The 23787-nt window shown below is 33.2% G+C and overlaps 2 protein-coding genes and 1 long non-coding RNA gene across 3 annotated transcripts in view; 2 read left to right on the top strand and 1 right to left on the bottom strand.

The window, feature by feature from the left end:
• LOC114934320 (uncharacterized) overlaps nucleotides 1–4870 on the top strand; it is an 11735-nt gene extending 6865 nt beyond the window's left edge. The window contains exons 7-8 of the mRNA XM_029307002.2: nucleotides 90–910; nucleotides 1850–4870. Coding sequence (XP_029162835.1) covers nucleotides 90–910; nucleotides 1850–1914 — 886 coding nt within the window. The 3' untranslated portion in view covers nucleotides 1915–4870. The remainder of the gene's footprint in view (nucleotides 1–89; nucleotides 911–1849) is intronic.
• Nucleotides 1–12890, bottom strand: part of LOC114934322 (uncharacterized) — a 15218-nt gene extending 2328 nt beyond the window's left edge. The window contains exon 1 of the long non-coding RNA XR_003820255.2: nucleotides 12729–12890. This is a non-coding gene — a long non-coding RNA (uncharacterized LOC114934322). The remainder of the gene's footprint in view (nucleotides 1–12728) is intronic.
• On the top strand, nucleotides 9724–23787 carry LOC114934321 (sodium/potassium-transporting ATPase subunit beta-2-like). The gene is made up of 5 exons (XM_029307003.2): nucleotides 9724–10607; nucleotides 16841–17101; nucleotides 17224–17405; nucleotides 17723–17996; nucleotides 18712–23787. Exons 1-5 carry the CDS (start codon nucleotides 10481–10483, stop codon nucleotides 18813–18815), a joined length of 948 nt encoding a protein of 315 aa, XP_029162836.1. The 5' UTR covers nucleotides 9724–10480; the 3' UTR covers nucleotides 18816–23787.

Below are 23787 nucleotides of genomic sequence, written 5' to 3'. Positions count from 1 at the left end.
TATTTTGTCATCTAGTGACGTCATTCAACATAAAAGTGACTTTGACACTTGCTACCTGGGTATTTTGAGACAATGATCGTAAATTTCAGATGCAACGCTCAGCACATGTACTGCCTTGCGCAACTGCAAACGCTACGACTCGACTCCGAGAGCAGTCGGCACTGCTCTCAAAGCAGCAGTTCCGATAGCACCGGTAGCAGATCACCTCCGGAGACGCCGCCAGCCGTTCCGTGGGTCGGCAGCAACGACAACAACAATGTCACCGATCACCTGAACTCGGTGCACTCGTCGGCGACGGCGCCGCCACAGCCCCCGCATATCGGCGCGTCAGCCTCGACGTCCCAGCAACAGCAGCAGCCGATGCAGTCGTCGGTGCCACCGGAGAGCAGACAACTCACCAGGAAGAATCCGCAGGCGCGCGCGATGCGACAGAAGAGCCAGGGAATGCTGAACGGGCTCGGGAACAACGGGAACAACGGCGGACCGCCGAATCTGCCGCACTGCGTTTCCTTCCCGGCGCCACCGACACATTCGCAGCTTGCGTATCTGCCGCACGGTCACGCCTTCCCGGCCGCGTTGCGGCCCGGTAACAGCGGCATCTACTCCAACTTCCTGCACGGTCCGTCCGCGCGAGGACCAGCTTACCCGCCGGCGTACCAGCCGAACGGCGAGATCATGTACTCGTACACGGGGCATCCCGCCGCGTCCGGCAGTACCCCGCCGCCGCCGCCGACCGCGGCGGCCGCCGCGACGCCGGTGCAAGCGTCATACATGCCGCCCACGTCGGTGGTGACGTATGCGGCGGCGGCGGTAATCCCGCCAGCGAAAATCTCTTGCTACAACTGCGGTAGTAGTAGTCACCTCGCGGTAGACTGCAAGGATCAGACGATGGAGGACCTCACGAAGAAAGGTACGTCCTCTTAAATGCAAGTCTTCAGCTCTTTGGAGATGAGGCTTTTTGTAAAGCCGCTCTTCTTCTGACTTGCCTCGTATGTAACAACATCTTAGGTAACAAGCGACTAACGTCATTTTGACGTCAGAATGACGTTAGTTTGCTACTTGGGACTTTATTCCTTTTAATACTAGAGGTCTGTTTTTTTCAGCTGAACTGGCTACACTAGTTTAGAGTCCTCTTTCGGTTTGATGTGGAGTAAAAGAGGTAAACTCTGAACTGATGTAGCCAATTCAGCTGAGAAAAACAAATCCTAGTTTGACTAATCAACTTTATCTCGATTTAAGCCTTAGTTACTTTATAAAATAACTGACATTCAAAAGATCTCTGCACCAAATACATAGAATTTTGACTTTCGATGGAATTTTGGCTGTTTTTTTCATATGTTATAGCTTATGTCCTGCTGAACAAAAGATGTAATAGTCTCAAAACTAAATAATATTGGATAGTTACTGAATTACAGCCAGTCAAACAACTCGTAAAGCCCAAGATTTTTGTATTTGACTGGCTATAAATCAGTACTAAGCTACAACATACAAAAAACCAGCTGATCTTATTAAGCTTCAATTTTATATGATTAATATGGGATTTTCGAATTTATATAAAATCCTAGATGAAATTGAATCAGCTGATTTTCTCACATGTTGTAGCCTATGTATTTGGTGTGAAGTCCTTTATACAAGATAGGATGTTTTAAAGAGATTATGGAAAAAGTTATTCAAAATTAATCTTGAATACTGCAATTCTATATTAATTAGTTTTTTAGGGGTAGGGTAAAATTTTTTTGTCAAACTAATTCGCACGCTTATATAACGCACGAATACCGATTGCAAGTTTCAATCGTTCACGAATTGTCATCACACCTGAGAGAAACACCCGGAATCCTTTGAATTTCAGCCCAGTATCGACTGGATTACACAATAATGAAGCAGTCCGGGGAGTGCCCGAGTTCCGACAAGTGATCCCCTGCCACGGACCACTCCGCCACCACTCGTCACAATGATCACCGCCACTATGACCGCAACTATTGCCATCATCGTCATCACCAACACCACTACTACCACTGCTATCACTACTACCACCACCAGCAACAACAACAACAACACCGCCACCAGCAGCAGCAGCACCATCATTATCATTCTAACTATTATCACCAGTACGTCACCAATGTGCACCAATGTAAGGACAAGACGACGTTGCGAGATGACGGCCGCTATCGTTCCTCGTTACAATTCTCGGTAATTTTTCTCAACGTCCTGTCATACAATCAGGATGATAACGATGATGACGACGCTAATGCTGATGTTGACGCTGACGTTGACGATGACGGTGACAATGACGCCGATGCCAAGCACGACAGCGACGAAGTTTTTCTAACCGAGAACGTTTCGCGATTCACGGTACCGGATATATCTTTTGCAAGTTCTTATGTATGATAGTGTGATCGCAAAGTAATTTAATATTATGTAAAAATAGGGTATATAAATATATATATAAATATATATATATATATATATATATATATATATATATATATATATATTAGTGCATTGTACAGAGGAAGAGCAGAGACGAAAAAAAAGGAAAAAAAGAATGCGAGGAAATAATCGAGAGATCGCGCCATATACACACTGGAACACAATGTCTTGTCTGTGTTTCTTTTATCATAGGACACCGTTTCGAGAGGTTTTTGGGTTTAAATAATGACTCGCGTCCCCTCTAGCGACCTATACAAATCTGTGAGAGCTACATCTTATCGCTGTGACTCCTTAATCTCCACATTGGTCTCCTATCCTACTTCCCCAAATTCTTCTCTTAACGATTAGCTGTAAGAGAACACGTCGAAGAATGGCTAAAGAACGCATTGTGCTCCAAAACCGCTAAGGGGTATAGAAGCGAGAGAATTATACGAGATTCGACTATATTTAGCAATTGATACTTTTACTTCTACTATACGTCTCTATGCTATTATTATTATCATCATCACTACTATTAAAATATATTACTTCTACTATCGCTGCTGCGCCACGATATTTTTATGTACATATATTTTTCTCAATTCTTACACGCGCGAAATGAAATGATAATGATGTGTGAAAAAAGAAAAAGGCGTATATATGTATATGAGATAGAAATGTTTGTTGTATGTGTGTGTGTGTGTGTGTGTGTGTGTGTGTGTGTGTGTGTGTGTGTGTGTGTGTGTGTGTGTGTGTGCGTATGTATCTATGTGTATATGCAAGAAAAAGAAATGGAATGCAAGATGCAGAGGGTAAAGCTAAGGGAAAAGATGAAAAAAAATAGAAGAGAAAGAGTGAAAGAGAGAGAGAGAGAGAGAGAGAGAGAGAAGAGAGAGAGAGAGAGAGAGAGAGAGAGAGAGAGAGAGAGAGAGAACAAGAAACCAAAAGTGTTCGATCGTCTAGAGCTGCCGTTGCGCTCCTACGTATGTTTGTTGTGCGTGTATGTGTAAAAAAAGGAAAAAAAATACGCGCGAAATATATATTATATATTGTATTTATGTAATTTATATAATATATAATATATATTTCTCATAAATTATACATATGTCTCTGCTGCTCACAATTCGTTTCTTATCTTACTGATAGCTGTAGCTTGACGGCGATTATCATATATTATTTATACACGAGTAGTCATACGATTGCACGTGCATTTGAAACTATATTTTATACGACTTTTACGACCGATCACCGGTGTCTCGGAGCGAAAGGAATCAAGCGTGAAGTTTTTTGTTTTTCTTTTTTTTTTTTACGCTTTTGATTGCAGCAACATTAGTGTGATTAAGCGTGGTTAAGCTCAATCTCTTTTTCTCCTTCTCTATACATTTCTGTATCTCTGGTCTATATTATATTATTTATAAAGAGGAGAGACTCAAGAGCGAATTTTTTCCGCGCTGTTAACATCTTGAGAACTGTTGGATTCCTAAGAAATACAAATTCTTAGCGCAGATTTCAAGCTATTTTCGAGACGAGATATGTACAATGTGTATTCTACACTTCAAAATTATAAAAAAAAAGTACACAAGTTTTATTCCTTTATCCATTCTTAGGATTCTCATTACTTATAGGAATTCTTTTCATTTTAGTTTTTAAGCTAAATGTAGAAGTGTATAATACATCTGCGCACCTTTATGTCATCATACAAATTTGAAGACATAATTTTCCTGGTTCACATCTGGTTATATGTATATACGAGTTTCGATTTAATTGCGAGAAACGAAGTGAGTTAATTAACCAAAGCTGCAACACACTGGTTGGTGCAATGGATTCTTTTTTTTTCAAAGCAAAAGCGCGAGATAAATATTAAAGTGGCAGCCAAAAAGCAAAAAGTGGCTGATGCATTTAAAAATTGACTTTTCATCGATGCACAGCTCGAACTCCACGCATGGACAAAGTCGGATCTTGATAACGAAAATGATTCTTTCCGCCTCGCAAAAATCACATGTATGCATATATATATATATATATATATATATTTTTTCTCGTACGAAAGCGATAGCGAAAATGGCCAAAAAAGTAAGAAAAAAAGAGAGTATATAGCACGAACCTGCAAGACAGTTGAAAAAATATTAATTATTGTGAACGAAATAAAATAGGGAATATAGGAGGAAAAAATGATATGGGAATGAGATTAGAATGCAGCGTTGACGAGAAGCCCAAAAAAAAGAAGAAAAAATCAGACATTTCTGAGAAATATATAAAATCGGATTTTATTTAATTATTTTTGAAATAATAATATTGTCAGACTCGTTATTAATGCAAAATCTTATATAGGACGAAATCAAATTATAACCGGCTATCATGAACGATGAGAAGAACTGAATCAAATAATGTTTTAATTGTGTTAAAGTAATGCGTTCTGTATAATCATTAGATTTGCCAACAAAAAGATCATTTATTACTATTCTGACATTTTATTACTGCGATCTCCTGTGTATAACAAATTGGAAAATAGGGAAGATTGAAAAAAAAATATCCAAATGTCCGCCGAGGCTTCATAATTTGCAAATAGGCTGCAATTTGCAGTCGATTCGGGGAATTCGCATTTTCCTTCTTATTATCGTAAATGCATTTTCATTAAATCTTTTATGTAACATTGCAACGAAATTGCTTATTAGAAGTGCGGCAAACCAAAATAGAGAGCGCTTGGCACTAATTAAGGATTTAATGTGTTTTTAACGAAAAAGATATAATTTAAAGATGATAAATGCGTTTTTAAAAAAAATTATATTTATGTACAACCTCTGACTTTAATTTCGATGATAGATTCTCTGACGAATTTTTAGAGTCGACTTTTCTTCAGCAAAATATAGTCATCTACGATTTTCAAGATATGAGAGATTAATTACAAAATTAATTTTTGATTAATTCTACTTAAAGGGAGATGAAATAGACAATAAAATTGTATTTCTTAATTTATTTCGGATAATACCTTATTTTATAATAAAATTTTTATTTGAAGTTTAGTTACACAGATAAAAATTTGCGAGAAAAGTGTAATATAACGATTTCTCTGAAGATTTTTATTAAGAAAAAATCGATTAAAATTAATCAGAAAATCCATCATTCAAATTAAATTGTGGAACATCCTATACATTTGACTATATTATTATAAGTTCTACTAACAAGACGATATATTTTTATTTGATGATATATATTTTAAGTTCTACTAACAAGACGATATAATGTATTTGATATTTTTGCCATATCTTTTTTTTTACTGCAATTTTTGGGCAGCTTATATTCTTTTTTTCGTGAAACAAATAGCACTTGTTCAAAAATTTACGGAAAAACTCGTCACAATTCATTCGCACTCGTACAGGTAAAAAAAATCATTGAACACATTAGCAAATTAGTTTTTTAAATTTTTGATCTTATTTCTTTAAAATTATTATCTGGATACAAAATATTTTAGAAAAAGATGTTCTTCGATATCAAAAATCAAATTTTTAAAAATGATGATTGAAAATCAATGTATTGTATACTTTTTTTATTTGAACGTTAAACATGTTTGACAAATTTAGTCTGAAGGATAATAGAATTTTGAAATGTAAATTTATTTGAATGAAACTCGAGTCTTGTTCAAGAGAAATGTTTATATAATATTATATAATATTATAAAAATATATTTATATAATATTATAAAAAAAGGAAATATATACACAAAATCGCGTCAAACGCAAAATCTCATATGTCAAATGTTAAATATATTCCCAGTTACAAAAAATGTATAAAAAATATTTAAAACTAATTTTCAAAGATATTTTAAAAACGTCAATGTAATATAAATATTTATCTAACGTTTATTAAATATTTTATTAATAATTTTATTAAATAAATATTAATATTACATTAATTAAATATTTACATCACATTAATGTTAAAATAAAGGTTTTTTGAAAAGAAACTTAACCAATTGTTTTAATGTTTATAAAATATATCTTTGAAAATGAGTTTTAAACATTTTTTATACATTTTTTGCTACTTGGATTGGGAGAAAGATTCTTTTTTCACTCGTAGAATCTGGAAGATTACCAGATAATCATTTTTATATATTAGATATTCATATTATATCACTTCACGCTAATCATTTCCCATAGTGTTGCATGCAGCATTTTCTTTGTTTACGCATTTTTTAAATAAAAAAAATTCTCTGCGAGGGAAGATCGGCCGCGAAATGTTGTTCCTGGAAAGGCGCTAGCTTTTTTATTAACAGGTGTTGTAAAAAACCGCGATAGACACGAGATTAAAAAAGAAAGGTTTAACAATATTGGGCATTAGACGTGTTGCAGTTCCTGTTACTGTTAAAAATTACAAAAATGTTAGAAGAACGGCTGTATATGTATATATTCAAGTATTAGAAAGATTGATAGAGAAAAAAGAGGGCTTGATCTTCGCGTTCTTTGATTTTTTTCAAATAAAATTCGGAAAACCGGAACAAAGTCGATATAAAATATTTCGACGTATTGAGTTAGATTTATACTGCGTCTTTTTTTATACTGTTTTTTTAACATCGCCAATTTGATTGATTGAATATCGCGCGTTCCAGTATTTCGAAACACGTAAGAGCACAATGGCTGGAAAAAATTAAACTAAAGAAGAAAAAAGAGAGTACAAGACTCTATCGGATGATAATATCGAGATTGTGAAAATTTGATAGAGATGAAAATAATAATAATCGCTTTGAACTTAATTGTCAAGCGTTATTATTAAGGCAGGTTGATTACGTCCGTTGTTAAATAATGTATCAACAAAGTGTGTCGCGAAACAAAATTTGTACAGTCATTGTGAATAATGCATATTACTTGTTCATAACTTGTGAATATGGATATAAATTAAAAGGAACATTTATATAGGGAGAAAAGATCAATCAAAAGGAGAAGAGAGAAAAAGAAATTCATGAGAGATAAGTACTCTAGATTAGAATTATGCATTTGTCACAAGAATGTAAAGGGAGTACAAGATGTATAGTAAAAAATATATATACATATATATATATATATATATATATATATATATATATAAAAGAAAAAATCTAGAATTTTAAGGACACACTCTTTTAAAGAGATACGAAAGCCTTACTTTTAAGCGCGTGTATATATTATATATATATATTATATATATATACACACACACACACACATAACTTATTGTTAACATATATTTAATCTTTTTCGAATACTTAAATGTAATTATATTCCTGTAAACGTAATTATATTATTGAGAATATCTAAATGTACTTTATATATGTCAACTAATAATCTTTTTGCTCGCTAAAATCCTTTTTTTATCATTTCTCTTATATTATTAAATTTATATTTTAACACTTTAAAAGATTTCAATCATGTAGATGATAGAAAGCGAAGAAAAAAAACTGGCGTGTTTAAATTTTTTATCAATCTGCAAGAAAAGGCCAGAAAAATCTCCCTGTTCTAGAAAAGCAAGTTACTTAAACGCATAGACGACAAAAAATTGATAATTTGTATCATTGTTTTTTTAATAATATAACATATATATATATATATATATATATATATATATTGTTCTTATTTTTAGAACATGTGGCTTTATAAACACAACTAAATGTTTATAAAATTGTGATACTATATAAAATATATAATATATTATGGATAAATTGTATTTAAAAAGTCAATATTCAATTTTTATGTGAAAGGACAAGTAAATTATCATAAAATATAATGCCGATTTAGCTGCATATTTAATATAGTGGATTCAGGATTAAAATATGTAAAATGTCACAGTTTTAAAATTTTCAAAAATTATCTATTTTTATAATACTGAATTCTTGCAAAACAGGAAGAAAATAAATGGAAAACCGGATGATTACATTAAAAAATCACGATTTCGATGTGAAAAGATATGTTTGCGTAAAACAATTTACTTTTTTTAAAAATAAGAAAAAAAGCGTTCTTGTCTAAAAATTTATTAAACATTCAACAATCTCGAACACAATTATTTTTTGTAAAATAATTTGCGAATGCTTTAATCATGTTTTTCTGATGTTTTATCAATGATTATTAAATTGTTACTGCGCGTGCGCTAATTAAAAAAAATTTTTAGTTTTTTTAAATTTTAGAGAGTCTTTGAAAAGAATCATTTTTTGCAATTTTTTTAACTCTATATATTCAATTTGTAATGAAAAAATTAAAATGAAGACGATGTTATCAGCTCTTGATGCTTATAAAAGAATAAACAATTATCCTTAGGATTATACTTTGACAGTTGATTAAATTCGCAATTTATTGGATATTTATATTATGTATAAAAATTATATAAATTATAAAATTAAACGCGCGTAATTTTAAATCTTTTAAAATTAATTTGTCGTATTTTTATCAAGATTAATTTAAGATTGACTGGGCGTTCTGTCCAGAAATAATTAATAATAATATTCTATATAATTACATTTAATTATATAAATTGTAAAATTAAATTACACAATTACGCTCGTAATTTAAAATTTTTTAAAATTAATTAGTCACATTTTTATTAAAATTGCCTGCGCGTTCTATACAAAAATAATTAACAATAATAATATTCTATATACTTTTACGTTTAATTATACAAATTGTAAAATTAAATTACACGCGTGATTTTAAATCTTACAAAATTAATTAGCCGTATTTTTATCAAGGTAGATCGCACGTTCTGTCCAAAAATAATTAATAATAATATTCTATATAACTACGTTTAATTATATAAATTGTAAAATTAAATTACACAATTACGCTCGTAATTTAAAATTTTTAAAAATTAATTAGTCATATTTTTATTAAAATTGTCTGCGCGTTCTATACAAAAATAATTAATAATATTCTATATACTTTTGCTTTTTAATTAAGCAAATTGTAAAATTAAATCACACGCGTGATTTTAAATCTTAAAAAATTAATTAGCCGTATTTTTATCAAGATAGACCGCACGTCCAAAAACAATTAACAATAATCGAGTACATTGTGGCTCGCCAAGTGCTACATCAACGAATACACCATCCTATACAACATATATGTATAATCATCAGACGATAGCCGGAGCGGCGCCTAGATCCAAACTACAGCCTCGCGATGAGACAGCTGTCATCTCGGCGAGCTGTCATCCGTCATTCCCTCTTGGACTTTCGCGGCGGTCGCGCGCTCCACGTGACCCACGCGTTATCTCGCCTCTCTATACCCCTCTCTTACACATCTTCAAACGCTGCCCTCTCTACATCCTCTCTCTCTCTCTTTCCCGAGAAAAAAGACAGAGGCGGAATAGTCATCCGCTGGTGCGCATCGCGAGCGCAGTCGCTTTGCATCGGGGGTCGATCGAAAGGGCGAAACTCGGTCGGGGGATGAAAGGGTAGAAGGGAGGGATGGTCTCGGAGGAGAGAGAAGGGCGAGAGAAGGCCGCCATTTTGCCGGAGCCACCTGGTCGCGGATGCGGAAGGGGGTGTTAAGGAGAAATCGCGATATTGACGCGTCTGCGTGGTGTCACGTCGGCGCCGTAAAGGGGTGCAGCCTCAGGAGAGGGGGAGAAAGAGAGAGAGAGAGTGAGAGGGCTCTCTCTTGGGCCACCGCTTCGATCGCTCAATATTCAACCCCTCGCCGAGCCGAGAGCGCGGTTTCTCCTCCGACGAGAGACAGACGGCGAATCGACCATTCCTTCTTCCTTTGCGCCCTCGCTCGCGGAGCCGTTCGATCGTTCCGGAGGAAGGAAGAGTCTCAGTCCTCGCGTTCGGTCTCTCCTGTATAACAATATATATATATATATATATATATATATATATATGTACATTATATATATATAGAATATATACGGGAGCCGGGATCTCGGAGGAAAAACGCGCGCGCGAAGGAGCGGCTGACAGCTGGGCTATTTTTTCCTCTCATCTCTGTTCTGGAGCAAATATTCCGGAATCATAGTCCGGTCCCATTCCCAACCCCTGGTATTCGCGCGCGCGGTTCTTAACCACCGGGAGATTTCGCGGATTCGCGGGGATTCATATTGAAGCAGGATGGAGGGCAAGAAGGTCGAGCAGTTTTACATGCCGCCGCCGAAGCTCGGAAAATGGGAGGGCTTCCGGGTCTTCCTCTGGAACTCCGAGACGGGACAGTTCCTGGGGCGCACAGGCGCCAGTTGGGGTGAGTTTTTTCTTACATTTCTCACGTAATTTTCTTCCTATATATTTTTCCTCGCACGAATTCGATTTAATCAATTAGACGCTTCCTCGTATACATCGTTCTATGTCCGTCGAGTGACGATACAAAGGCTATAGAGTCGCGAACGATCCTATGACGTAAGAGGAATATGTGACGGTATCGCGATACATTGGGAAGGGACGGTGTTAATCATTTAGATTTGATAATGTTATCAAATGTAACGCACAGAGAGTCGTCTCAGCTCTCGGAACGGTATATTTTGCAAGTGTCAAACGTAATATATTTAATTTATATTTTTAATTAATTAAGTAAATTTATTTGATGTGTATAAAAGAGGTATTTATGTCCTTTTTTTAAATTAATTTATATTTAATTAATATATATTTTTCATTTCATCTTATTCATAATAAATTAACAACTAGAAAAAAATTATATACTTGACGGTTTATATTTTATATGATCTAATTATAAAATGTATATAAATAAAATTATTTAAATTATTTTCTTAGTTAGATTTGCAAAATTTTTGACTTTTCTTATAGAAATATAATGCATACTTTATAAAACATCCAATATGATATATATATATATATATATATATTCTTAGCAGAGCCCCTCGGTCGAATTTATTAGAACTAAGCATTTATGGAAATAAAATGTCAAAAATAGATAATTTTATTAATTATTATTAATTTCACGTGTGATGTAATTAATATGCCGCGATTGTTAATTTTAATTCTCTTCGATCCATTTTTTACGCTTCCTCCGACTTGAAATTCAAATTGAAAAAAGATCGGTATTAATTAAAATGGAAGAAGATTAATATTAACGCAATTTTTGTGTAAATTAGGAATTAAAAGAATTATATGCAAAGAGAGAGAGAGAGAGAAATATGTATCTATCAATGTGACACTTTGACTTATTAAGCGGATGACATCAAATATGTCCCCATTATTATGCATCTTTTTTCTTTTTGCATGTTTTGTTTTTATTATAAATGTTGGGTGTAGCGATATTTTTAATAATATTAAAAAAAAAGAAAGAAAAAAGGAAAGGTTTCACAAAAGATACGAGCATCAAAGGTTATATCTGACTAAGAGAGCCTTTCATTACGTAATAATACGTATATATATATATATATATATATGAATAATTGTGTGGTCGACTATCGACAATAAAGCTACTGTGTTACTGTGTCATATTTTCTGAATCGGAAAGTTTCGTTATTGTTTATTATTACAGCAACTTGCTTTTGCAAAAACAACGACATTCAATTCAAATATATTAGTTTAATGCGTGAAAAATCTGAATTCGCATATTATGCTAATACAATATGCTAATTATGATACATTTATTTTTTTTTTATTAATTAAAACTTTTTTAATTAAAACTTGTCATTATTAATTATTTATATATTTTAGTGTACATATTAATTTTATAATATAACTTCGATTTGTAATACTGAAATATTTATCCATCAAAGTTTGTTCATCATTTTCAGCATCAGTTTCTCGGAACTGATACGAGATTTATTATTTATTAATTATTTTATTTTTTTAATTATCAATAATTTTACTTTCTAACAATTCAATGAGAAATTTCGCTGTAATAAATAATAATTAAATTGTATAATTTACGTTATACATGCTTTTTCTAAATTTAGACGTGGGTTTGAATTTTTTAAACGCAAACTAATTTATACAGTTAAATAATAAATAATTGAGTCTCGATATTGTATTACGGTACAAAATATCCGTGTATAGAGACACAAAATTAATCCAACGAGCTAGTTATGTAAGACATATAGATTCCTTTGTTAGAAGTTATACGTGGCATAAAGGTTCTGCGTTGCATTGTGCATATTATTGCACATTACTGATCGCAAAATGCATAATGACTAAAAAAAAATAGTTGCAAAAATTCGAAATACACTTTTTAAAATGGAAATTCGGATTTAACTATTCATATATATCTGATTATGTGTGAAATAGAGATTAAATTTTAGTCTCGAAATTAGAGAAGATCTCTCTTGGTATTTTTCCCAAATAATTTACGTTTAGACTAAAATACTTTTTTTCCAATCTATATTGAGATAATCCTCACCTGACTGACAGGTCCGTGATATGATATATTGGTCAGGCAGAAGATGGCCTCAACATGGACTGAAAAATATTACTACTCTGTATATGCATATGCAGCAAAGCAACATAGTACAAAGTAAACGAGAAATATCTTGTATGACAAATGTATGATTTCCATCAACGGAGTGCTGATTTAGCACGAGTATCTCTTACTCTGTATTTAATGTTATAAGCATATCCTGTTTTGATAGCCTGGCATTTTTGCGATAAAACTTTTATTGCGTCTCATTTTTCACGATTATTTTGTACACGTAGCAGTATTCTAATTTTTAATTTAGATATTTTACATAATAAGCGATTAAAACTAAAGCTGTTTATATAAAATCTTGTTTTTAAGTATTAGAAATCTGTTTTCCTTTTATTTTTAAATTAAAATAAAAAATGGAGAATTTTTAATTTAACAAATCTTTTACGTGCACAAATGTAATTAAAAATAATTTCCAAAATAAAAAAAATAACATCCAAAATATATGGATACGTGCCTACTTTAATAAATGCATCATTTTTAAATACGCCTTTGTCGCGCAGAATCAATTATTGAACCAATAATTTCTTCATTTTAATATTGCGTTTTCAAAAATTTCATTTTTGCATATTACTTTTTCAATATTATTAATTATATATTAATAATATGTAAAAAATTATGCGCGACACAAAATGTTTCCTTCGGCAAATACTTTATTGCTGCTATTATTTACTATTTAGAAGTGAAGTTTTTTAACAGAAGCTATAATGAAATCACACTTTGTGGCTTCCTACATCCGCGAATCGAAGGAGCGCAACCTCGCTGTACTTCCGTTGTGCTATTTTTACGTTCGATCGCTTAAGATTGGAGCAGGAGGAAATATGCACGAGCGAGGAACTTTCGATAGGGTGACTCTTTAAAATAACCACCGAGCTTTATTTATTATGCCACATCGAATGAAAGGCGTATTGTGATTTTGAGAGATGGAATTTTTTTTTTTTTTTCATTACGTGCAATAAAATATGAATTTCTTTATTTAATCAAGATTTGGCCTCGCATAACTAGTGGACACTTTCGCAATTTTACAATACATTTTTTCCTCTCTCTTTCTCTCTGTTCGGCTCGCTTTTTATCGCTGTTTGTCTGTTCCCCTTCACTCTTCTGTTGGGGTCGATCGACTTCCGCCGAAATCAATACGAACCGTCTCCGTTACCATCTCACAGAGAAATGGTATGGTCTGATTTCTATACTGGATAGCGTTAGCGTCTGCGCAAGCCGATTTTTCTCGCCGAATGTCCTACATTCGCGTTCGATCCTGCAGATCTTCCGGAAAAAAGGGGGTCTCATTCAAGTCCCGAAGTAAATGAGCTTTGTGAATAATCATCTCCATACATATATTAATGCATGTCTATATATATGTATATCGCGAATTGGTCCGGCTAATTAGCGAAGACGTTGTAATATCGAGGCGAGGTATACTAATGGCCTACTTGACAACAGAAACACAGCCGGCTCGCGTCGTCGCATTCGGTACTGCGTCGATCGATATCTTGAAAAAAGCCATGGAAATGTTACGTTGCCGTAGTGACTCTGTAATGACGTACAGCCATTAATAGAAAGAATCAAACGCCGATATAGAAGCTTGATTGCTCCAGCGTTGATTTTATCACTTAATATCGCGCGCGTGTATATACGCGATAAATATATTTCTTCAATTTTTTTCAATTAACCGAATCAAATATTAAAGTTTTAAAACACGTCGATTTTTTATTCTCATCTTTAATTCGTATTTTAAAATTTAAAATAAAAAAAAAAATTTCGCTTGAATATAATAATATTTTGTATCAGATTAATTAAAACAAAATTGAAATTTAAATCTTAGAGTTGAATCTGACATCGATGTTTTTTTATATCGATAAAAAAAATTTATCATTTAATTCATTATCGTCTAATGAGGGAAAGACAGAGAAAGAGAATTGCTAAATTAATTTAGTTAATTACATATTATTTATCCCGACCCCGAAGATAGTCATGATTATAATATCTTATTCTTTCTATTTAATTGTGATTTACATGGATTTTGTTCCGGCTATTGTATTATAAATTTTATATTTTATTATATTATAAAAATATTTATGTGCGTTTTTGAAGAATTAACCATCATGAGAGCTGATGTTTAAAATATTTTATATTGTTACAAAATAGAAAATAAATTATTTTGACGGTTCGTCATAATTTCTATGGCGTTTTTGTTATTATTGCTCAATTGCATTTCGAAAAATGCATTGGCCAGCGTAATTGTTGTAGCTGCAAATTAACAAAATGGAATATTCAAAGTATTTGCGAGTATATACATGATTATAATTAATCAGTAATTATTAATGACATTCAGTTATACGTTGGAGCTTGACGATGCAATTATGACTCGACACAGACTTTATATGATTAAGCAAATGAACGTTCATCATGTTATTGTATATGTGAGAGATATTACTGTGATACAATCAATCAGAATGTGATCTGTTATCTAGAAAAGTGATTCGCGTAAAAAAGAAATATAAATAATTATATCTGTATTTTATAAATTATTTTATTTAAAAAAATTAATTATAATTGATATTAATATTAATTATATTTGATATGATTTTCAAAATAAATACATAATAATAATAATAATAATGCTCATAATTTTTTAAAAATGTCGAATAAGCCATAAAAAACAAGATTGCAAATTTATTTCTTCCATTTCCAAAAAATGTAAAATTTTAATCACGTGATTGCAATCGATATCTTTGATTTGAAGAACGACTTCTTCGAGATTGCATCACTGTGCGTGTCCAAGTGTACATTCATCAACGATTTGTATAACAAACACATGACATAGCTTACCCAATACCAATTCAGGCCAATTAGACGTCGGATCATAATTGTTTCAGTGCTTCAGCCTTCGACCGTAGCAACAATTGAAATTACGCTCGTAAAACAATACATTAGTCTCGACGTTAATCCTAAACTAGGAAAATGTAGCCTATAATGAATGTATCTCTTAAATATATTTCTTCAATTTTTTTCAATTAACTGAATCAAATATTAAAGTTTTAAAACAAGTCGATTTTTTATTCTCATCTTTAATTCGTATTTTAAAATTTAAAATAAAAAAAAAGTTTCTCGAAAGATTTTAGAATATATTATACACGAAACTGTACCTCGTATTTTTTTTTTATCTAAATCTGATTATTGTATTTTTATTATTATAAAAATTATAAAAAATTAAAATTTTATATAATAAATTTATAGTAAAATTGACATGATAATAAAAAAGAAATTAGTAATCTTCATAGATTTTGTGATACGAGAGAAATATGGTTAAACTCGATTCATTGCTACATAATAAAATAATTTTCGAGTAAAGTGTATTTCTAATAGTTCGATCGATTTTATAGAATTAGCCTTGAAACACTTTATCATGTGATGTATAAGAAACGAGAGCTCGGTAATCCACAAGCCGTTGGGTGCTTTTAATTTTCATCTGGAAAACTCAAAACGATTAAATACATTCTATTTCAGCATTCGCAATATAAACAAAAATAAAAATGTTTTTTTTAATTTTTTAAAAATGGTTTTCAATAAAAATTACATTATACGATTATCCTAGAAAAGGAATATTATTGTACATTTTATAATAAATAAAAAATGTGTCGTTTAGCATGTATAGATTAGTCTTGTGTTTGGAATAAAAATCATTTTTCAGCAAATAATTTATAGTCGAATAAAATGATAAAATAATCTTTATGTACGTATCGCTAAACTTTTATTGCAACTTGATAAAAAAATATACAACTTCCTGTTATATAAGAAAATAAAGATAAAATTCTGCGATACCTCAAAACATCAAAACACATCATTTTAATGATTTTATTTTGAGTTTAATATAATTAAATATTATTAGTTAAATAATGAATAAATATATATCCTTTGAAAAGAAACTTGTATAAATTTTAATTTTTTAATAAATTTTACATTACGATATGTTTTCATTAAATTTGGATTCCTTTTCGAATCCATAAATTGAAGGATGTCATGACTTACGCAGCCAATTACATTTTCAGCTAAGATCCTGCTGTTCTACGTAATTTTCTATGCCGTCCTGTCCGGCTTCTTCGGCGCGATGCTGGCTGTGTTCTATCAAACTCTGGACCCTAACGCGCCCAAGTGGCAGCTGGACAACTCGTTGATCGGTAGCAACCCGGGTCTCGGTTTCAGGCCTATGCCTCCCGAAAGCAACGTCGAAAGCACATTGATCTGGTATAAGGCCAGCGATGAGGGTAATTATCTTCACTGGACCAGGGAACTGGACAAATTCTTGCTAGGTGAGTAAAAAATCTAGTCTCTACGTTTTTTTTTTTGGAAATTCAATAGATCGTCAAATTAATTACGTGCATGGAATTGTATGATTGTTACGAGATATCATTGTTTTCGTGCAATATCGCAGAATATGAGAAACAGGCCGGACATCAACATAGCTACGAACACAGAGTGTCCTGCGATTATAACAGACCACCTCCACCGGGCAAAGTTTGCGATGTGGATATGTCTGATTGGGGATCGTGCACGAAGACAAAGAAGTATGGCTACAACAAATCCGCACCTTGTATCTTCTTGAAACTGAATAAGGTTCGTTTTTCATCTTTTCAGTAAGTATAGTTTTTTTTTGTAAAATCCATCTAATGCTATGCGCGCATTTGAATATTAAATTTTTTCCAGATAAATAATTAAAAATATATGTAATGTGATAAATTTCAGAATATTTTCTTATTAGTTTCTGCTTTTTTCCAAGATTTTTTCAGACCAGAAAAAATATGAGTTCTTAGATATTTAGAAGACATTCTATATTCTCCCTCTGTTTCTCAAAGATAGATTTAATATTTAAAATTATAAAAGAAAAATCAAAATGTAGAGTAAATGTAGTAAAGAATTGATATTTATTTCAGATTTTCGGGTGGACGCCGAAATATTATAACGACACGGAAAATCTGCCGAGTTCGATGCCGTCGGATCTTAAAGACCATATCGCACAAGAAGCATTGTCGCGCAGACTGGACACCGTCTGGGTGTCCTGCGCTGGTGAAAACCCGGCCGATGTGGAGAACATGGGACCGATTCAATATATTCCGCGCCGCGGTTTTCCCGGCTACTATTTCCCGTTTAGGAACATCCCGGGATATCTGAGCCCCCTTGTAGCTGTGTTCTTCGAAAAGCCCAAGTGTACACATTCCATTTAATACGAATAAAATATAACTCGAGTATAGTATTACCACTACTTCCACGGATAGTGGTGTTTAACTACCACTAGCCACAGAATCACTAAGAAGCAATCTAAGTATCTAAAGATCGAAGGATTCTCTCTGTAAAAGCACTCAAGGAGTTGTCAATTCCCAAAACGACGTCATTCAACGTCAAAACGACATTTAATGACGGCAGTTTGCTACTTGGGAACAGACAACCTCCTGTGTTGTTTTGTTGACGTCGAATGACGTCAGAGATGTCAGAATGACGTCATTAAACGTCAAAATGATGTCATTTGATATCAGTTTGCTACTTGGGAATTGACATGAATCTCTAAGAAGCAATTTGAATTTCTAAGAATGAAAGAATTCTTTCTCTAAAAATATTCTAGGAGTTATCAATTCCCAAGTAGCAAACTGACGTCAGTTTGATATTTAATGACGTCAATTTGCTACTTGGAAATAGACAAGTCTTCCTGAGTGCTTTTGACGTTGAATGACACCATTAACAACTTCTGAGTGTTTTTGAAGAGAATTCTTCGATCCTTAGACACTCAGATTGTTTCTTGGCGTATATCCTCGCTACCTGGGTTGATAGATTCATAAATCTAATAATTTATGAGTAGAAGAAAAAAAAGCAGGCGGCGACTATATATAGGAAGTAATTAACACATTCATCGGTTTTGTATTTATAGACGGCGTGCTCATCAATATCGAGTGCAAGGCATGGGCGCACAACATCATCCACGACAGATTCGAGCGACGCGGCTCAGTGCACTTCGAACTGATGGTGGACTAAAGTCGGTCACTTCGGCCAATCGTCAGATCACAACCGCTACCAACCGCGTCCAAAAAGTAGGAAGCCGCAAGAGATTTTAGTATACAGAGAGAAGACGTTTCTTTTATTTTTCTTCTTCTTCTAAATCCGCCTCGTTGGCCGACCGCGATCACACTCTGTGTACCATCCGGGTTTTCTCTCTGCCGACGATACCGCCCCGGATCAGCCTTACTTCTTTTTCATCCGTCATCGTTTCTCATCACAGTCCATCGTTCGTTCGTCATACCTGCAACGATTTGCGACAGCGCTATCCATCCGTCATATTGATCACCAAGCGAGGGAGAGACAGATAAAAGAAAGGGGAAAAAGAGCGAGAAAGAAAGAAAGAAAGAGAGAGAGATAGATAAAAAAAATGACAAAAGGGAGGAAATATATTGGAATTAAAATGAAAGAAAACAAACTCAACCAGAGAGCGATCGACTACTACACAATCGAGATGCACAAACAAATAAACAAACAAAAAATCGAATCGGGAAGAGAGAGAAAGAGGTGAAACGAAACAATCCCGCACAAAATACCGGGCGGTATCTTGTCTTATTTCTGCCTGGGTTGTGTCATCGAGAAGTGATCTCGACCATCGACGGCTAGGTCGATCGTTCGCACTATATACTGGATCCTCGCTAGAGAGAGCGCTCTCTCCCTTAGTTGCAAAAGAAGCCAACCCTCCCTGACACACCCTCTCCGAAGCCGAGATTGAAATTTCGATTTAGATTCTCCTGAACCTTCTCTTTCCTCACACGTCCCTTTCCAGGACGAGTTAGGCCGATGACTTCTCACCATACACTGCGAATGATCGATGATGATCTTAGTTCTCAGTCATAGTAGAATGTATCATAGATTAAATAGTGTTTTTTGCCCGTCACGCGCTACGATACATCTTCAGTATATATTTCGATACATTGAAATTCTTGGGCTGTTTTTGACGAGAGAAGAATGGAATTCTAACGGAAGGCGCAAAAAGGGTACAAGTATGCAGATCAACTTGGACAAATTCAAAGTAAAAACGATAAAACATAGCACGTGACGTTATTAAAGATGATTTGAATGGTGCTGACGAGGAAAGAAAGATAGAGAGAGAGAGAGAGAGAGTTTCCTCAAGATAAGATTCACGAGGTGACACGAGACTGTCAACCATCAATGTCTATCGCAAATATTGAATGAGATTATGCAAGTTATGTGCGAAACCTCCTCAACGCTCTATCGGCGTCGATAATAGGTGAAAAAGGAAACATCTTGCTAAAAATGTGTAGAGAAAATTCTTGAAGAATTTCGGTTCCTGTTGAGAGATATTATCGAGACGCGCTCAAGTATTTAAGTTAGTTTAAAACTAACGCGAGAAAAAAAAATTTTTATTTTAATAAACAATATATATGTATATTATTGCTTTTTGACACGGCACGTTTTTAGCGTAGCACAGGTCGCAAATATTGATCAAAATTCTATTTCTATCACTTGATCGCTAAAAAAAGCTATATATTGTATGCGATATGCTCGTTGCGTTATGTATGTTTGCGCGTTGTATGTTAACAATATTGTTACTTTATACTATTCCTTTATTTTGGATACTTTCAATTTAAGCGTTAAAAAATTAAGAGAGTTACTATATTGAAATCTTTGCTATTTGTGAAAAGAGTTCGATGAAAGAGTATTTACCAAAGAGAAAATGGATATTAAGAGTTTTGATCGGCGGAAACGATCGATGGTTATTGTCTCAATCAGAAATATGTTGATGACGTGTATGATGATCTATGATTCTATATGATGCATTTTTTTATCCGATTACTGCAATCGGATCGACAAACTCTTGGGCCGACAGGTCTTTCGAACAATTGAAATTAATAAAGAAAATTATGTCTTTGAGTAATTAATCAACAAATGAACTAAATACACTTTATACAGTTTGTGTAAAATGTTTACATTGTTTTAATGAATGCATATAAAAACTGCATAAATTTAATAATTTTCATTCATCAGTCCAAGTCTGAAATTAAAAACGTTTTTGAGAACTCAAGAATCCTTATAATCTTTTTTATTCTATTAATTGTGAAATTTACATCAATTGATTCAAATATTTATTTATAAATTCTCTAGTTTAAATTTTTGAGAATCTATTAATTTAAAGAGTGGCAAAGTTTGACAAAAAGTCCAAGAATTCGTTGATCCGAGTTCGTCTGTGCGTAATTTTATACAAAGATGTATAAAATAAAGATACGTGTTGAGATGCATGAAATATAGAAACGCGGATCGTGATATATGAACTTAAAGAATTTATGAATTCAAAGATTTATGTGATATCAACGATCTGTACATCTAAGACTCTATAAAAGCCCGAGAATCTTCCTTATCTGAGGATGCACGAGGGCGAGAATCTATACACTCAGGAATCTATATAAATTAACAGCGAGAATCAACAAGAAGAGGAACAAAGAAAAAAAAGAGAGGACAAAAACTAATGCAGATCCAAAAATCTGCGATGAATTCAAATTCGAAAACTTACGAAAAAACACGAAAATTATTCGCAGAAAACAAGCGAATATAATCTGTAAGTCCAAGGATCTATTGATTTCGATGCTGATTTAAACATTCAATTCGCCGTTTGAAAAAAATATTTTCACGATTCAATCATGTGAGAAAAAAACAAAATACGAAGGCACCATCAGCTCCGCATTTGACAAGATACATCATCAAAGATAGCGGAAGCTCTGACACATACACACACATATACACAAACGCACACACACACACACACACACACACACGCGTTTAATGTACTTACTAAATAAGATTTCCGGAGGAAGAGAGAACTGCTATATAATTACCGAAGAAGAATTTAAAAAAAAATCTCTAGACTTAAAGAAGAAATTTTAAAGAGAGAGAAGAGCACACTCGCGCGATCAGTAATTACTACATTTTTAAGATTAGGTAGGTTAAATAGTACGAAAGATATTGCATATTGATCGTATACTGATAATGTAAAGATGTTATACTAATGATACACGTATATATCGATATAGCCAAAGTATTAAAAACTGTTGACGCATTAATAGTAATACTGATCGTGTGGTAGCCCTCCGTAATAAGTACTTAAAAAAATTCAATTTAATGGCGATTGATTGTTATATGGTACGTACTTAAGTCAAAGGCTCCATCGATCTTAAAATCAAACTGTTGATATAGCAGGCGAATCTGTCTCGATTTATTATATTATATTATATGCAAACGAAAAATTACGTTGATTTGGAAGAATTTTATCCGCCAGAATATTTGGCGCGATATGGAGGGAACCCAATTAGCAAACTGACGTCATCAAACGTCAAACTGACGTCATTCGATGTCAACTGACGTCGTTAAACGTCAAAATGGCGCCATCGATGTCAAATGACGTATGCTTGCTATCTGGGGAAATATATATATATATATGTATATTTAAATTATATATAATTACAGTGTACCATATAATTATATACAATATTATTTCACGCAAATTCTCCCAAGTAGAACAGAAAAGTCAAAATAATGTCAATTTGACGTTATCTTGACCAAATTTGAACTCCAAATTTGATCAATATGACGTCAAAATGATATTATTTTGATTTTCTGTTCTACTTGGGCTGTAGATCCTGGCTGGGAGTCGTTAAGTTATTTCACCAGAAAGAAGAGTCGAAAGAGCAGTTTTTTTTCTGCATACGGAAGCGATAAATTACGATCTGATAGAAGGAAAGATCTCTAGAGAGCTAAAAATGAACGGAAATAAATATTGCGTTGGATTCGTCTGATGAAGATATGTACATGAAACGGATACTTCCCGATGGAACTCGTAATTGTGAAGAGACGGTGTATCGAATTTTGTGTATAATTAATTCTTTTATGTAGTTCTTATTAGGTTAATTACTGTGCGAATAATATGTATTACAGTAGATAATAAGCATCGGTTACGTAAATGAAAAAAAAAATATAGATCTTAAAATCTGTAAATCTAATTAATCCGTAGATTCACTGGTCATTAGTTTCTTAGACCTATGCCTCTACAAAAATGTGTAGCGTCGCAGCTTGAAAGGTAAATAGATCCATGGATCTACAGAGGTTCACGGAGATCCATTGATCCACGAAAAAAATAAAAAATGCACAGGTCCATAAAAATTCATATATATATATATATATATATATATATATATATATATATATGTATATACTGAATAATCTACAAATTTATATAAGAAAATTTATCGATTGATTTATAATTCCTCGAACCTATCGACTTACTTCTAAGTTCTTTGAATTAACAAATAAATTCACAAAAATATAGCCGTTAAGCGCCTGTTTGTTAAATCGAGAGTTAGATCAACCGTGTGTATCTTCAGATATATATAAAAAAATATCTAAACAACATTATCTAAACACAGACAACATACAGGCATCTAAACGATATAAATCCAGAAGACGTCCTTCTTTAAGGCATCTTTAAGATTTTTCGAAGAAGAGCGTTCTGAAAAAAAATGTCTTTAAGGCTTTCCGAAAAAAAAAAAGAATATCTCGTTTATAGCATTTAATTATATATATGTGACCTTTTTCGCGCGGACTATGCAAAAAACAAAGATGTTACTATAGTCATTATAGTAATTATTGTAACGACTTATATTAATTTCTATGCATATCGCGTGCCTAAAGTTTGGTGAAACTAAAGCTTTAGAAAGAATTATAATTAGATCGCGGCCTGTTCAATTTTTCATGAAATCGTCAGATGACATTTTGCTTTCTCTCGCTCCCTTCCTTTGTTATTCTCGACTTTTTCTGGCTGTAAACGTATTCGTTCGTGATTAGCCGGCTGTCACATTGATATCTGATTAAGCCGGACGAACGCATCCGTGATCTAATTATAATTTACAATCGGTTGGCAGTAATAGGGAATAATAAATAAAAATGGAGACGCCTA

Source organism: Nylanderia fulva, unplaced genomic scaffold (assembly GCF_048542155.1).
Source record: "Nylanderia fulva isolate GAGA-0341 unplaced genomic scaffold, ASM4854215v1 Scaffold24, whole genome shotgun sequence".
NCBI lineage: Eukaryota > Metazoa > Arthropoda > Insecta > Hymenoptera > Formicidae > Nylanderia > Nylanderia fulva.
Note: the sequence above shows the minus strand (reverse complement) of the source record. Positions and strands in the feature narration are given on the sequence as shown.

What these genes read in the sequence shown, in the direction of transcription:
- LOC114934321 (XM_029307003.2), top strand. Translation starts at nt 10,481, where the DNA reads ATGGAGGGCAAGAAGGTCGAGCAGTTTTACATGCCGCCGCCGAAGCTC. An exon ending in GCGCACAGGCGCCAGTTGGG is followed by an intron (nt 10,608 to 16,840) that starts GTGAGTTTTTTC and finishes TTACATTTTCAG; the next exon opens with CTAAGATCCTGCTGTTCTAC. An exon ending in GTTCTTCGAAAAGCCCAAGT is followed by an intron (nt 17,997 to 18,711) that starts GTACACATTCCA and finishes TTGTATTTATAG; the next exon opens with ACGGCGTGCTCATCAATATC.